Source organism: Phascolarctos cinereus, unplaced genomic scaffold (genome assembly GCF_003287225.1).
Source record: "Phascolarctos cinereus isolate Bilbo 61053 unplaced genomic scaffold, phaCin_HiC Scaffold_726;HRSCAF=1367, whole genome shotgun sequence".
In the NCBI taxonomy this organism is placed as follows: Eukaryota; Metazoa; Chordata; class Mammalia; order Diprotodontia; family Phascolarctidae; genus Phascolarctos; species Phascolarctos cinereus.
In genome coordinates, this window is record NW_027556098.1 from 319106487 (window position 1) to 319123889 (window position 17403).

The following is a 17403-nucleotide window of genomic DNA, read 5'->3' on the forward strand; positions in this document are numbered from 1 at the left end:
ATGTTGTGTTCCTCTGGTAGCATCATCATAGTCCCCCATAAGGGCAAGAGCAGCAGTTGTTTTTGCCTTTATGGACCCAGCACTTAGCACATTGCCTGGCACATTATAGGCACTAATAAATGTACATTGAATTAACAGCATCCAAAGTGTGAGCTTCACTTTTAACCGCCTAGTTACAGGTGCTCAAAAATATATAAATATTTTCTCCTCTGTAAAACAGGACAGTAAGATTCTACCTATACTCAAAGAATTACTGTGAATGAAATGACATATATAACGTACTTTGTTAACCATGAAATACTATATAAATGTGAACTTTTATCACTGTTATTACAGTTACTATTAGAAGCTCATTAAATGCTTTGTTATGTACATGAATTGAATGAATTTCACAAAATATTAGCTTTAATTCCCATTAGTTCAGCTCTTACATATTTATCATCCTACTCCATAAATGATTTTAGTTATTCATTATTTTTCAAAGCAGAAAAAAAAGTTTTTTTTAAAAAAAGTATATGGCAGATCCACCAAGCTAGACACAATAGAAAGAGTTACAGTGTAAGAAGAAAGATTGTGACAGAGATGCCCAGTAATTCACAGGTGGAAGCTAAGAAACGAATTAATAACAAGACTCATGGCCTCAAGTATCAGTACATAAATGCACAGAAATGGGAACAAACAAGGTGAACTAGAAATCCTGTTATGTACTCAAATGCTCAGTGATATCTGTGAGCTCCTCAGTTTGGAAGGGGGGCGGTCCTTCAGTGATACAGATCACTGCTAAGACTGTTGTATCCCATGTTCTTATGTCACACAACAACATGGGTAGAGTGGTAGCATAAAAAGATAGGCCTTTATTTTTGTGGGAAGCGCAATTAGGGTTCTTAAAGGAGCTTTGCAATTTCCCAAAGACATTCCAGTCTACTCACCACTTCTTTTCAACTCTGAACCCACCTTAACATCCATCAGCACTGTGTGTTCGAGGTATGCATATTGATGGACAAGCTTTACAGGTTTTCTTTCCAAATGCAGGTGATAATCCAGGCAATTGATATTCTTCATCTATTTGGACTTTCCTATGGGGATGGTCAGGCCAGACTTTTTTTGAATGCTTCTAGATCTCTTCCAGGAAGGTGTGCTATGTTTTGGGGACATAATATCACCAGCATAATGTCTTCTACAAATGGAAACATCTGGAGGACCTCACTATCCACAGAATAAATCCTCTTCAGCTTGGCCTCTGAACAGGATCTCTTCCATCTCTTTATAGTGTTTGCCACAAAGATGGAAAAAATCATGGAGAATATACATCTCTCTGTTTTATTTTTCACCTTATACTTAAGATCAGAGGTTCGTTGAAAAAAGTTATTTCTGTTGTGTTTTTCAGGGAATCTTGAATGATTTTTTTGAAGTATATGGATGGGAGACACATTGTTAGAAAATAACATTATTTAAAGCAGCATTTTGTGCTACTGGATTATTTTTTTCATAATCATACAATAAACAATGTGATCTCATATTCTCAACATCTTGTAGGCAAATAACAAGCATTTATTTAGAGCCTGCTATGTGCTAGGTACTATACTAGGTGCTGAAGAGGCAAAGAAAAAAATAATCCCTACCCTCAAAGAATTTATATGGTAAAGAAGTGGTCCATTGATGAATATCACTTTGAAAGCCACCTTGCGCCCTGTTACTACTCCAACAAGGACGCCTTAGTCTGTGTATATATGACTCACATAAAAAATTGGGAGAATTTGTGAGTGTGTGTGTGTGTGTGTGTGTGTGTGTTTAGGTAGTTACATAGCTGCTAATCTTCTCAGTTTTGTCTTTTTTGGTATTAACGTGGTCCAAAGTTTTTTCTACTCTTTTAGTATCTTCTCCCCTTAGATTCTTTGCATATTGATCCTGAAACACTTTCACAGTTGTGTCTCTGAAGGCAGAGTCAAGATGATGGAGTATTTAATAGCAGCATAGCATACCTCCCCATTAAATTCTTCCGCAAAGATCTAGAAAATGCACTAGACCTTAATTCTGATGAAGAAAATGAAAAAAAAAAGTCATAGTAACTTTTCTGGCCCAGAGAAGCTTAGGGAGACAGAATGAGAGGTCTGTGGACACAGGACAAGCTTTGATAGGAGTACACTGTTCACAGAGCATTCCAACACCCAGGAACGAGAAGAGAGCTAAGGCTGGGCCCCAAGGCGGGAAGTGCTGGGGCAGAAAGAGATCCATGAGCTAAGACAGGAACAGGTTCTGTCTGGCAAGTCGGTTGCTCACTACACAGTGCTGGGTCACGGATCCTGAGTGGAGGTGACCTCAAGGGAGAGTATGGGCCCTACTGTGTAGTAAGCAACAAATAAATTTCAGAAGCAAACATTTACAGTGTGACTCTAATACCAGGAGCAGAAAAGGAATTCAGCACTGAAGTTGAACACAATGTTGAAGCCTACAATGGAATAACCAGAGCTGGAGTCCCAGATTAAAGGGGAGCCTGCAGTTCGGTCACTCTGAACCTGCGTAGAGCCTCACAGTTGGCTAGTAGTGGCTTAATCCAGTAGCAGTCAACTGAGATTCCTAACCAGGGTTGAGCCAACAGACCCAAACCCGAGTCAGGAACTTGCAGAGGTCAGACCCGAAGGATCTGAACAGACCTCACCCCAGATCACATCACTTTGGTAGCACTAAAAGCTTATAGACTCCCAACCTGAGCTGAGAAAACAGTGGATTATAAGAGAGCAGAAGCTCAAGCCAGATATTTCCTTTCCCACTTCAACCACTCCTGAAGTATGTAGAACCCAATACTAACATAAAATCCAAAGTTGAGAAGTAAGCTAGAAAAAAGAGAAGACAAAAAAAATCCCATCATAAAGAGCTATTATGACAACAGGAAAGCTCAAGACACAAACCCAGAAGAACAAAATTACTCAAAAACATCTATAAGCAAATGAGAGCATTAGGGGAGAAAACAGGAAAAAATTTGAGAGCTATGAGAAAAGACATGAAAAGAGAATTAACACGTTGGAACAAGAGGTTGAAAATCTTACTGAAGAAAATAACTCCTTAAAAATTAGAATTGATTAAATAGAAGTTAATGGTTCCAGGAGACATCAAGAAATAATAAAACAAAGTCAAAAGACTGGAAAAAGTAGAAAAAAATGGGAAATATCTCATCAGAAAAACAGCTGATCCAGAAAAGAGATCAAGGAGAGATTATTTAAAAATCATTAGACTACCTTGAAAGTCGTGACCAAAAAAAGAACCTAAATATCATATTTAAAAAAAAAAAAGAAAAAGAAAACTGCCTAACTCTCTTAGAACCAGAAGGCAAAGTAGAAATCAAAAGAATCAGTCACTTCCTAAAGGAAACTCCAAAATGAAAATTCTCAAGAATATTATAGCCAAAATTCAAAGCTCCTAGTTCAAGGGAAAAAAAACTTCAAGCAGCCAGAAGAAAGATTTAAAGTACTATGGAGCCTCAGTCAGGATTACATAAGATTTAGCAGTCACTAAGATCAAAGAACAGAGAACTTGGAATGTGATAGTCCAAAAGGCAAAGAATCTAGGCTTACGACTAAGAACACCCACCCAGAAAAATTGACTTTAATCCAACAGAGGAAAAAACTGCATCTTTAATTAAAGAGAGGACTCCCAAGCATTCCTGATGAAAGGACTAAAGCTGCATAGAAAATTTGACATAAAAATAGAGAAATCAAGAAAAGCATAAAAAGGTACAGGGACCACTGTTTACGTTCTTATATGGAAGATGTAGTACAATTGTTATCTTCTCTCAATATACATTCAGTCTAATCTAGCTCCATTTCCTGTCTTCATTTTTGGGGGGTATTATTTCTACCTACCCTATAAACACAATCAGGACTGTAATATTAGGGTGCAAGTATGATGGCTCTGCTGTCCTTTATGGGTGAAATTAGTTTGTCATAGTAACCTTTGCAGATTTTTCCCATTTTTCTTTTATTTGCTGGCTTCTGCCTTCATCCTTCAGTGCTCTTGGGATGAGTTTGCTTCATTGGATCATTTGCCAACCTTCCTTTAAACTGGGTTGCTTTACTCTACTTTTTGAGACAATACTGTTCATAATCATCCATCACCTGCACTGTAAAATTTTGCAAACAAATTTATTTTAAACCTGCTTTGCCTTTGGCCACCATCTCTCTCTGCTTGCAGCAAGTCAAATGTTCTCTGACTCAAGCACTTTCTGGGCAGCAGCAGGGTACCATGGATAAAGATCTAAGCCTGTGATCAGAAGACCGGAGTTCAAATCTTTCATTAGAAACTTCCTAGCCGTGTGACCCCTGGCCAAGTCTTTTAACCTCTGTCTGCTTCAGTGTCTTTGCTTGTAAAATGGAGATATAATAGCACTTGCCTCCAAAGATCAAATGCCATAGTATTTGTAAAGCACTTAGCTCAGTGCCTGGCACATAGTAGACCCTGTATAAATGCTTTCCTTCTTCTTTTCTTCCTTTTTTCCTTCCGTCTTTTCTGGACTCTTTTTGTTGTGACATTATATTTCTACCATTTAATTTTTGTAAAAAGATTGGGGTTTTTTTTGTAAAAAACTGGTAGCATTGTAAAATGTTTGTTATGTGGACAGTAGGCATATTTCACTTAACTTGTTTTTGTTTTGCTTTTCCTGTGAAGGTAAATTAAATGCTTCAAGTAGGTATAGATCTCTTTAAAGAATCTCTGCAATGTTCTTTCATTTGATGCAGTTGACACTGGTATAGGGAACTCTAGATGTGGAAACTTCCTCTACCAATACAGGTTGGTACCTTCTCTGCAACTTACAGTCTTAAGAGAGTTCACTAGAATGTCGTTCACAAATAGGAGCATCTGGAAGACCTTACCTTCTACAAGCTGGACATCATCCATAACAGTGGCAAATACTTTACTAGAATACATCTCACTATTCTGTACCTCACTTGATATTAATCATCATAGGCTCATCAAACAAAATTTTCTTTCTTGTCAAGGAATCATATATCTTAATGTGCATGGTAGAAGCATTTTGTTGAAAAGCGTCTAAGGTTATATTTGCTCTATCAAATCAAAGTGAAGTGGGGTATTCTTTTAAGCCAACGATGATAAACACAATAATATATTCTTTGCACCTTTCCAATCATTCATGTGACAGAAAAGATATCTATTGTAAGAAGTCATTCATGGCTGTTACCTTCTCATATTTCCATCAGTACATATATAGGTCATTCTCATAATAACTTGATAGAATATAACAGTAGACATGAGGGTTAGTAGTTATTTATATCCTCTCTAATGCCTATTTCAGTAGTAATGTCATCCATAATTTTTCCAGTGTTTCAGTATCAAGCCTTAATCAGATGTCTTAAAAGTCAGTCCCTCAGTGCTTTCACATTTTTGAACGTGGATTCCTTGTGTATTTTTGCTTGATCCATCTTCCTATCTCTTTTGTGCCATCTTAGTTTCCTCATGCAGCACTTCAGAGACAGTGCTTTTGGAGTTCAGATGTGGTGGTTCTACTGCCATCAATGATGAAAATAGTTTGTTATATAAATACTAATGTAATTATTCTATTTTGTATCTATTGCCCTTTATCCAGTGTCATCTTTTAGTGCTCTTGGAATGATCTTGCATAACTTAGTCTCATACCAAGACTTATGTAGACTCTTTTTTTATTCCATCATCATTTACTGGGAGTTTTTTAGGTTACACTACTTATAATCTGCCATCTTTCTGCATTAAATTTGTTTTCGTTTTTGTTTTTGTTTTAGGCAGTTGGGGTTAAGTGACTTGCCCAGGTTCACACAGCTAGTAAGTGTCAAGTGTTTGATCTGAGGCTGGATTTGAACTTACATCCTCCTGACTTCAGAGCCAGTGCTCTATCCACTGCACCACCTAGCTGCCCCCTCTGCATTAAATTTTGAAAATGATTTTATGTTCTAAACTAGCACTTACTATTGGCTTCTGTGTTCTTCTTCTTGGTTTAGAGTGTTTGCACATCAGGGAAGTTTATATGCTCTTTATATCCATCATTGTATATTCATCAATTTAAATTTCATAGGAAATTATAGTAGACCATATTGAGATCTTAGCATTTATCTCTCCTTTTTCTAGAGCAGCTAGGTAGTATAGTAGATAGAGTGCCAGGCCTAGAGTGAGGAAGACTTGAGTTCAAATGTGGCCAAGACACTCACTAGCTGTATGACTCTGAACAATTCATTTAACCCTGTTTGGCTCAGTTTCCTCATCTGTAAAATGAGCTGGAGAAGGAGATGGCAAACCACTGGCAGTTTCTTTGCCAAGAAACCCTAAATAGGGTCATGAAGAGTTGCACATGACTGAAGCACAAGAATTCCTTTTTCTGGATCATTAATATTTACTAGAACAAACTGGACCTGTTGTAATTATATATTCCATATCTTCTTCTCTGTATCTTTTCTTCTAGTCTGATGTTGCTTTTGACCTTTATGCTAGTAAGTTGATGGCCTTATAGCACCTAGGCAACTGGTTCAGAAATAGTTGCCTCTGTAATAACCATCTGTTTCTTATCTATCATATAGTCCATTTTACTTTTTTATGTTATTCAGTGATCACTATGTCTGGCATTTTCTGACTCTTGAAGAAAATAATAATGGCACATGGGTTTGAGATTTCCGAGTAGTCATAAACTTTTGGCCTTTAATGTTTCTTAATTATGACCCATATTTTTAAACATATTGTTTTCCATTCTCCCCAGTGCCCAATTTTATATTGAAGTAATTGCCAAATATTAAGTCATGTTGATTTGATTAGGAGGATCTCATCAAGTTTTTTGTAGAATTTCCTTACAGAAGTCTTATCTCAAAGCATGGTTGTGACAAGAAGCTGACCCTAGAGTCTTAAAGGCTATATGAGTGGAACACAAGCTATGGAAGATTCTGCTGTCCTGGAAAGACTTTGAATATTGTCCCCAAAACAAATTGTTTGAGCCTTTGAGGACTAGGCTAGCTGAGTATAAAGAGGAACTTTAAAGAGGTTGGTCACTAGACGATGAATCATTTTTCCTGGTCAACCCATGAAACAAAGAAAAATATAAACTAGTCCTTAATCCTGTATGTGACCTCCTTCCATTTCTATATTGGTGATGCAGAGTGAGAGATAAAAGGCCCATGTGATGCTCAAAATCAGGCAGACCCAGACTGATTCATTCTAAGACCTGTGTTGTTTTCTCTACCACCCAGGGTGGCCTTTTTAATGTTGTAGGTCCTAATGACTAAGGCCACACTAGGTTTCACTTGGAAGATTCTGCACCTGTCACAGGTTATCTGGAAGACACTAGATCTCTGTTGTTTATCCTTTGTTTTCAAAGAGGACTAATGACATCACAGAGTAGTGTCTTGACTAGTTCATGAATTGGATTTAAGTAAGGCAGAGTTGTACAGTCATCAGCCTTACTCTGTCTTCCAGAGTCATCAAAGTCCAGTGGCAAGACAAAAGTTAAGGTGACTGGCAATGGCCAGGGATGCAGTGGATGACCTTGTTGTCTTTGATGTCTGACCAAGCTCTAAGTGCTCCACAGTGCCTACTTTAGCCTTTGTGGCTGTTGGAACAAATTGTTCTCATTCTCCCATTCTGCCAGGGGAAGTCTTCACATGCTTGAGGTATACACCCCTCCTCCAAATCACCAACAAGTCTGAGGCCCGTTGATCTCTCTCAACCTGGTTTAACCTGTTTGCCAGGATGGTTTTACTAGGCTGTGTCTGTGAGGCATGCTGTGGCTTCTTGGAGCCGCAGGTGAGAGTGAGTGGACTCCAAAGGTAGGTGAGCAGCCCTGAAAAGGGCCCCGCAAGCCCTCCCACCAAGATGTTAGTCTATCTTACTGGATATCTGCTGGGAGAAGAGAAGCATATTCAAGAGTTGGCATACATACTAGCTGTGTGACCCTGGGCAAGTCACTTAATCCCATTGCGTAGCCAAAAAAAAAAAAGAGTTGGCATACAAAGAGGGGAATGACTCTAAAGAAATGAGGCAGGTTTCTGTGAGTCACAAAGACAGCTGGCCATATCATTCATAGGTCAGACTTTGCATTATTTTTCCTTTACAAAAAGCTTTTCTATATTCTTGTGTCTGGTAGCATCTGCCCCTTTACGGGAAAACACAGAAGACTGTCACTTGGGAATAGCATTTTAGAGAAACACACATAACTATTTCAAAATAACCCATGATGAGATTTTCAGTAACATTACTATACCTTTGTCAATGAGTTTATGAGTTTCTGTAACAAAAACAAACAAAAAACCCCACAACACTTTTTTGTGTTAAACAAGTATTTATTTATTGTTGTAGTTTTAGAAAATGGGAAGAAATTTCCCTGGTGAAATTGGAAGGGCAGCTTGCTGTTAGCTGACCAAAGATTGGCTACATTCTGGTGGCCTTTAAAAACCTAAACTTGGGGCAGCTAGGTTGGCAGTGGATAGAGCAATGGCCCTGGAGTCAGGAGTAACTGAGTTTAAATCCGGCCTCAGACGCTTGACACTTACTAGCTGTGTGACCCTGGGCAAGTCACTTAACCCCATTGCCTAGCAAAAAACAAATAAAAACCTAAACTTAAGGCCAGTAATGTGACCTCTGCACTTCTACCAGAGGACAGCATTACATTTGTATGCTGAAGTGTTCGTGTTTGCTGTTAATTATTAAGTTCATAATAAAAAAGAATTTCTTTTAATTAAAGGAAAAGATCCTATCATTTTAATTTTAAGTTTCACTCTGTGGACCGTAATTGCAGGGTATCTCACAAGTCTCACTGCACTTTCCAACTATTTGGTATACTCTGTGTAAATCCTTGGTGGACAAAATAAAGAGGAAGGGAAATTCTCTTTCTTGTATTTAGAATGCTACTTTAAATGCAATTTTATCAGTTTTTATTGAGAGGTACTACTCCAAGGCACTTTTATTTAATATTCTTTGTAAGATATGCATGTTAACATTGCTATCAAATTTAAGAAAATTATCTTTTTCCGCCCTAGAACGAAAATTTTATTTAATTTTTATTGTAGCTTTCAAGAAACTCATTATAAAAATCTTTAATTTGACTTTCATAAACATTTTTGTACCAAGTGAAGAGTATTATAAGGAAAGAATAAATTGTGAATTTTTTTTTCTTATATTAGAGCTTTTCATTTGATAACGGTTCTGGTATTTTTCTTCTACTGACTTCCTAGATTATATCTTCCTTTCTACTTCATTTTAATAATTAAATAAAGAAGCTTTGGGAGGTTTTGTCTACATAAATCCCATTTAGGTGATATCTAAACTTTATGATGTAAAAAGTTGCTCTTTATGGTTAATTATTTTAATTTCTCTTTACACATAGTTAACAAAGTATTATAGAGCGGTGATTGTCAAACTCAGATAGAACCAGCAGCCACTAAACTGGTCTCATTTTGACTTAGAAAACCACAAATTAGTTTTCTCTGTGGTTTTATTTTGTCAAATATTTTGCAGTTGTGTTTTATTCTGGTTCTGGCACTCTCAGGAGTATCACAGGGCCACAGGGCCTGGCCATGGGTTTGACATCTCTGATATAGAGGACACGGTTTTTTCCCAAGGATTGCCATATCTCCCTACATCCAGTCATTTTGCCAGGTCCATAAAACTAATACTGCTGTAATCACTCTCTTTCTGCTCTATAGCCATCACCCTGGCCTAGGCTCTCATTACCACTCAGTTAACTGTTCTCGACCTACAGTTGATTTCTAAGGTCCCTTTCAACTCTATTATGACAGTATTGCAGTAGCCTTTTAACAGGTCTGCCTGCCTCTATTCTCTCACAATTCCAATCCATCCATAATGTCTAATGACAAATCTTCCTTGTGCATACATAGCTCAAAGCACTAAAGTAGTTCCTTCCCTCTGGCATCCCAGGCTCTCTACAGCATGGTATAGTGAATACAGCATTAAATTTAAGGTCAGAAGACCTGGGCTCCAGTCCCATTATTACTCCTTGCTATAAAAATAGTTTTGAGCCCCCTCCCCAACCAAGAGTCTTAAGGTAAGGCACATTGAGAACCTGGTCTAGAATTTAAACTCTAGACGAATGATGTCAAACTCAAATCAAAACAGGGGACATGTATCCAGCTGCATATTGACTTAGAAAAACACATTAATAGCATCTGTGTTCCATTACATGTTTATTTATTTTGTTAAATATTTCCCAATTACATGTTTTTAAATAACATTTTTCCCAATTACATGTCAAGACAATTTTTAGCATTTACATTTACAAGATTTTGAGTTCCGAATTTTTCTCCTTCCCTCTCTTCCCTCTCCTCTTCCTAAAATGGTAGGCAATTTGATATAGATTATACGTATGCTATCATATAAACCATATTGCCATAGTAATTACAGTTGTGAAAGAAGAAAAATCAAAAGAAAAAAAACATGAAAATGAGTAAAGTAAGTGAAAAAATATGCTTCAGTCTGCACTCAGAGTCTATCAGTTCTTTATCTGGATGTGGATAGCACTTTCCTTTGTGAGTCCTTTGTACTTGTTTTGCGTCATTGTGTTGCTGAGAAGAGCTGAGTCATTCATAGTTGATTACACATTGTTGCTGATACTGATACAATGTTTTCCTGGTTCTACTCATTTTGCTTTGCATCAGTTCATACAAATCTTTCCAGGTTTTTCTGAAATCTGCCTGTTTATCATTTCATGCGTGTGTGTGTGTGTGTGTGTGTGTGTGTGTGTGTGTGTGTGAAAAACTAAGTATATCTCTCTTAATCCTATCTCACCCCCCTCTTAGTATATTCTCTTTTGACTCTGTCTATCCTTAGAAATGTTTGCTTCTGATTACCCCCTCCCCCAGTCTGCCCTCCTCTCTATCATCTCCCTGTTCTCTTGTCCCCTTCCCACCTGTTTTCCTGTAGGGTAAGATAGATTTCCATACCCAATTGAGGGTGTATGTTATTCCCTCCTTAAGCCATATCCTGTGAGATTAAGCCAATTACATGTTAATCTGGTTCTGCACTCCGTAGTATTGTGAGCAACATGTTTGACACCTCTGTTCTAGATGACTCTAAAGCCTTTGACAGTCAGGCACCATCCTACCTTTCTAGTCTTATTGTAAACTATTCCTCTCCATGTGCTTGAAGTTCAGGCAAACTGGTCCACTTTTCTTCTCCCCATATATACCCATGTCCTCCTAACTCTATATTTTTCCTCAGGCTTTTTTCCTCTAACCCTCTCTCCATTGATTCAGATCTTAAGCATTCTTCAAGACCCAGCCCAAATGGGACATCCTCTATGAAGTCTTCCCTGATTTTCCCAGTAAAAAATTCATTTTTTCCTTAGACTTTGCATAGCACTTTTTAATTCTTGTGTCCTTATGTTCCATTTTGTATTGCACTTTTTTATGTATCATATAAATACATTTAAATTGTAATTCCTTGAAGCAGGGATTTATCTAATACCTAGCACAGGACTCTGTATGTAATAGCTGCTTAATTTTTATTTGCTGAACTGTTAAAGCCTTAGCCTCACCTTTAAAAAAAAAAAGTACAAATATTCAGTAGAAAGTGAGATGCTTACTATGTTCACTTCAACAGGCATATATGCCATCTCCCCCCAAAGTCACCTTCCATCTGTTGTGTATTTCACAACACACACACACACATACACACAGGTCAACTTGGGGTGGTTTTTCTGTATTTTTAATTGTCATGTTCATTTTGACATGAGCAATTATTAAAATTTTGTGGCTTCAAATTTTATGTATCTTTTCCTTTTGTAGCTATTGGATGAACTACCCATGATCTACAGCTGTTGTATATTTGTCTACTGCATGTAAGTACTCACATTTCAGAAGAGAGATGAACCAGCAGTTTGATTTGTAATGTGATATTCTAAAGCATTTCTCTTTTGAGGTAAGGAGTGTAAGAATTGTCATCCAGATGTTAGGTATGAGAGAACTCTGTGTGACTTGCCTCTAGCCACACAGTTAATCGATGTAAGATCCACACTCTGGGGGGTTCATTTTAGCTCTGAGGTTCATGAATAAATAATTGTTAATTTATAACATAAAGTTGCATACCTTTAAACAGTTTGAAAAATGTAAGTGTTATGTGTACTCTATAATTTCACTGGCGTCCTTGTTCTTGCTACTGATATAGATTTCAATATCTCTACACCTGAATGAACACTTTTTCTTCTATAGTGTTAATAGCATAGTTTATATGACCCAAAAATGTGTCACCTGGTGTCTAACCTCTTAATGATGAGGCTCTCTTCCCTGAGGCATTTAGACACACAATCATTCTCCATGCCCAGACTTGAAGTTTTTCTAGCTGGGTTGGCCCTCCCTTTATATATCCTTTAAGAGCCCAGGGTCATCTCCACATCATGATGAGGAACTGAAGGAGAACTTTATTGGCAAAAGTATTACTTATGTTGAATATAAATGTATATTATCTCATAACTGTAGTTGCAGTTTAGAAAGGAGATGACAGTTGGTTTAAAATTGCCCTCAGAAACAGTGTCTCCTTGTACCAGGGGTGCCTGGTTGCACGTGCTTGACTCTTACTACTTTATAACACTGCATCTGTGATATTGGCAATATCTAACATTTTGTTTACTAAGCTATTTTGCCTCTCCTCCTTACTTTGAATGCATTACTCCTCAGAATTTCACCATATTTTAACCCATCTTTCTATCTCTGTATACATCACCCCTCTTAAACCTATTCTTCCCCCTCATTGAGACCTCCAGCTCCTCATCCCTTTAGTACTTTTTCAGGCCATTATTCCTGCTCTGGAGGTGTATTCAGGGTATTCAGGAAAGATTAGTACCTCTGGTGTAAGGGCTGCCCTTCTTAGGGCTGCTTTCCATCTTGGGTGTCCACCTGCCACCCAACTCTGAGCCACTTGGGGCTCCAAGAAGCTGTAGCATGAGCAGCGGCCACTCCCTTGTGAACGTTTCAGCAGATGAGCTAAACCAGGTTGAGGATAACTGAGGTGTCCCAAACCTGTTGGTGAGTTAGGGGGAGTATCTAGCCCATGCATGTGAAAACTTCCCCCAGCAGAATGGAAGGATGAGAACAGTTTGTTCCAGCAGCCATGGAGGTGACTGAAGAAGGTGCTGTAGAGCACTTAGAACTTGGTTAGACATCAAAAATCTACTGCATCCTGGCCCATCACCACTTGTCTTGACATTTGTCTTGCCACTGGATTTTGATGACTCTGGAAGAGTGAGGGAGGCCAACAACTTCAAGCAACTCTGCCTCACTTAAATCCAATATATGTGCAAGTCAAAAGACATCACCCATACCATTTTACCATTTTCACCTACTTAAAGTTCTGTGGTGACATGCAGGTGATAAGGCAGCAGGTACAGATACACTGGGAGCTGTAGTCACAACCTTGCACGCAGGCAGCCCAGACCATAGTATCATTTTCTCACTGGACTGAAGCAGCAGCAGGATTTTGGAAACCCCTGGGTGTCTGAGCAGCCTTTTTAAGCACTCCTGGCATGAGGCAGAGGCTAGAAAAAATGACCTACCCAAAAATCGTAAAAATCGGAAAAAGACTCAAATGTACAAAAATATTTATAGCAACTCTTTTTGTGGTGGCAAAGAATTGGAAATTGATGGTATTGCCATCAATTGGGGAATGGCTGAGCAAGTTGTGGTATATGAATGTAATAGAATACTGTTGTACTGTAAGATAAATACAATAAAATGTCACAGATGTCCCCTTGCAGCAAACATTGGCATTTAATGGACTGTTATTACAAGAAGAGACAAAATGTATGAGTGATGAAGGTGATGTATGGTGTGGATTGCTGGACTAGTCTTAGACTTATGCTCTCCAAATTAAACATTCAACAAAAGTATGGGTCTCAAGGCAAGATGACTGCCAGAAGACTTAATGTCAGCAGAATAGAGCACTTCTCCTGGTGTAAACAATTCGTTACCAACTTGGAGGGAAAACTGAGCTAACACATGGTTAGCAACAGTGGAGCAAAAAAATAGTGGGCATCTTTCAGAGAACTGCACCACATTTGCTCATCTGGGTCAGAACACTTGCAAATATCACTAAGTTCACTTACCTTAGTAGTATACTTTCTTTTTTAATTTTTTAATTTTTTTTTTAAAGGCATTTGGGGTTAAGTGACTTGCCCAGGGTCACACACTAGTAAGTGTCAAGTGTTTGCTCTGAGGCTGGATTTGAACTCAGGTCATCCTGACTCCAGGGCCAGTGCTCTATCCACTGTGCCACCTAGCTGCCCCCAGCAGTATACTGTCCAGGGATATACACATAGATGATGAAGCTGACACGCATATTACTAGAGCTAGCTCGGTGTTTGGGAGGCTCCAAAAGAAAGTGTTGGAGAGAAGAGTTATTAGACTGACTACCAAACTAAAAATCTACAGAGCTTTTGTGCCGACCTCTTCCTCATGGTCAGTGACAAAGCTGGAAAGTAAAGGTCTCTTGATCCCGAGTCTGAGTCTAATTTGTCAGTGTCCTGTGACGTCTGACACAGGCTCACCCAACAAGGCAGCAAGTTAAATCAACAAGTATTTATTAAGTGCTTGCTCACTTACTTACTTACTGTACCAGATGCTGTGGTAAGTGGTGGGGATACACAAAAAGACAAAACCTCAGTCCCTGCCTCCAAAGCCCCCACAGCCCAATGGGGGAGAAAACATGCACACAATGAGGGACATACTAAACATACATAAAGCAGACAGAAGGAGCCTGAGAGAGAAGGGCATCAGGAGCAGGGGCGTCTGGGCCAAGACAGACCTCCTGTAGTGGGTGGATTCTCACTAACCTTGTGACATGGTCATTTCTGCCAAATCCTTTGATGTTCTCCATCCCCAAGAGGTCATGCGACTTTACAGCACAGCTCCAGGGACACGTAGAACCCAGAAGAAAACACATGTAGACACCCCAATAATTAGACCCTTTAGAGCTACATGAGGGGCTCTTCCACAAAGGGGTCTCCCTGGCTCTTCTGCATACCCTCTTACTAACATGCTTGGTTCTGTGCTCACACACGTTGTCAGGGCTCATTGATGGCACATTCTCACAGAGTTCTGGGCTTCCTTTTTTCTTCTTCTTTTCTATTTCTTGAGCTTGGAGAGAGCGAGAGAGGCCGATGCCCTCATAGAGCCAACGAGTGCTGCCTTTCTCACCCAGAGTTCAACTCCTGGCTTCTCTGATTGTCTGCTAATCCAGTATGTCCAGTGTATCTTATCAATAGTTATCAAGCCCAATTTACTTGAAAGCTGTAAAGAGATATTCTTTAATCACCACGAATCATATAGACTGTAGTATGAGAAAAAAAAAACGTTCTTTTTGTTATGATGATTCTGCTTTTTGAAATAATGTCTCTTTTCTGTTTTAGGTTTGAAAGTTTCAAGGCCAAGAACACAGTCAATTATCACCTGATTTTTATATTAATGCTATTCAGCTTAATAGTAACCACAGTAAGTCCTGTTTTGTGTCCTGCAGAGTTATAGATGTGGATGAGTAATTTTCTTGCCATTTAGGCTTGGCACATTGTCATCTCCCAATTTTCAACTCTTACTGGACCAACAGAACCCATCTCTCTGATCAAAGATAGAGACCTAGCTTAGAGAGATTACAGCCAGAAAAGTTATTTCCTGTGCAGATTTCAGTTCTTGCTTTAAATGAAATATCTTATAAAAGCACTTAATTTTTTTTATTAAGGGAGGGATGATGAAAATAAATCTTTAATAGCAAGAAATAGAATCTTAAATTTTGTGCCATAGGAGATAGAACACTGAAGTCAAAGGAGTTGGGTTCAGATACTAAGTGGAAACCCTATCAGCATCATAGGATTTAAAGCTGGAAGGAATCTTAGAGCTCAAGTTTAGCCCCCTCATTTAACAGAGAGGAAAACCAAGGCTCAGAAAGGCAAAGTCACCAAAGTTGCCAGAAATCATACTGCTATTAACAACTGGAGAGGCGATCATAAAAGATAAAAAAAGAAAATTTTGATTTCACAAAAGTAAAAAATGAGTTAGAATTAAAATAGTAGAGCAGGAAAATACTTGCGTTAAATATCTCTGATAAAAGTCTAATATACAAAATATATAGGGATTTGAAACGAATATCAGGAGTCATTATCTAATAGATAAATAATCAGATATGAACAGTTTTCGAAACAGTTACAAACTATTAATGACAACTTGAAAATGTGTTCAAAACTATGTTAATTATTAGTAAGAGAAATGAAAATTAAGACAAGTCTGAGATTTCACATCATACTACACAAATTAACAAAGTTGACAAAAATGGGACCAATGATTTTGGAGAAATTATGAGAAGACAGGTATCTGCTACACTTTTGGTGGAGTGGTGAAGTCTTTGGACCATTCTAGATTTCACCTTGGAATTATTCAAGCAAATTGACTAAATTGCTTATATACTCTGACCTTGGAATCCTCTTTTGGGCTTATGCCTCAACAAAGTCAAAGATAGAAATGATGATGATGGTATGATAAATAACCTTTATATGGCACCTTAAAGTTGGCAAAGTACTTTACAAATATTATTTCATTTGATTCTTATAACAACCATGGGAAGTAGGTGCTATTATTTTCTCACTTTACAGTTGAGGAAACTGAGTTAGAAGTTAAGTGACTTGCCCATGACACACAGCTAGTGTCTGAGGTTAGATTTGAATTCAGATCTTCTTGACTCTAGGCCCTTCGTCTATCCCCTGTGTCATCTATGAAGATATGTTGTCATTATATCAAGATTTTCCTTAACTTTTTTCCTTTAGAAGAAAGGCTTGAGATAAAAGTGTTGGAAAGATGGAAGACATCAATAAAATAGGATGGTTTTGTTTGTTTTTTTAAATAACATTTAAAGCCAGAATTCAGATTCCCAATCTAGGCCACTGTCCACCACCATATGCTGCTCTTTTGTGTTCTATCTCTGTGACCATGAGGAAATCATTTCCCTTTTCTGAACCTCAGTCTGTAAAAATAAGAATAATAATACTTGTCTTGACAACCTCAGAGGGTGGTTGCATCAAATTAAATCATTTATAAATTCTAAGAATCATAAAGTGCTGTATAAATGTAAGTTACCATGTTTTTAGTGACATATTTAAATATAACATAGTGATGTATTTCATTTCAGAAAAAATACTGACCCTGATATTCTGTGGGCTTAGTTTGACCACTTTAGTAGTCAACAAGATAAAGCTGTGGCAATTGTTTTCTAAGATTTTGGGTCTTTGTCTTCCAATAACAGACATTTTGCATTGAGAAAATGTTCTCTACTTCCTTTGATACGGAGTAGGTGCTAAGACATAGACTATAGGATGTTAGGGAATTTTTCTTCTTCAGATATTCTTAGTTCACTTTGTTTGGACTTCTTTGCACCTTTCATTCC

General features: G+C 38.0%; 1 protein-coding gene across 3 annotated transcripts in view; it reads left to right on the forward strand.

Annotated features, from left to right (window-relative positions):
* ACER3 (alkaline ceramidase 3) overlaps positions 1–17403 on the forward strand; it is a 206987-nt gene that overhangs the window by 135243 nt on the left and 54341 nt on the right. For all 3 annotated transcript variants that reach the window (XM_020989517.2, XM_078156929.1, XM_020989518.2), the window contains 2 exons: positions 11769–11821; positions 15383–15464. In XM_020989517.2, the coding sequence (XP_020845176.1) occupies positions 11769–11821; positions 15383–15464 (135 nt within the window). The remainder of the gene's footprint in view (positions 1–11768; positions 11822–15382; positions 15465–17403) is intronic.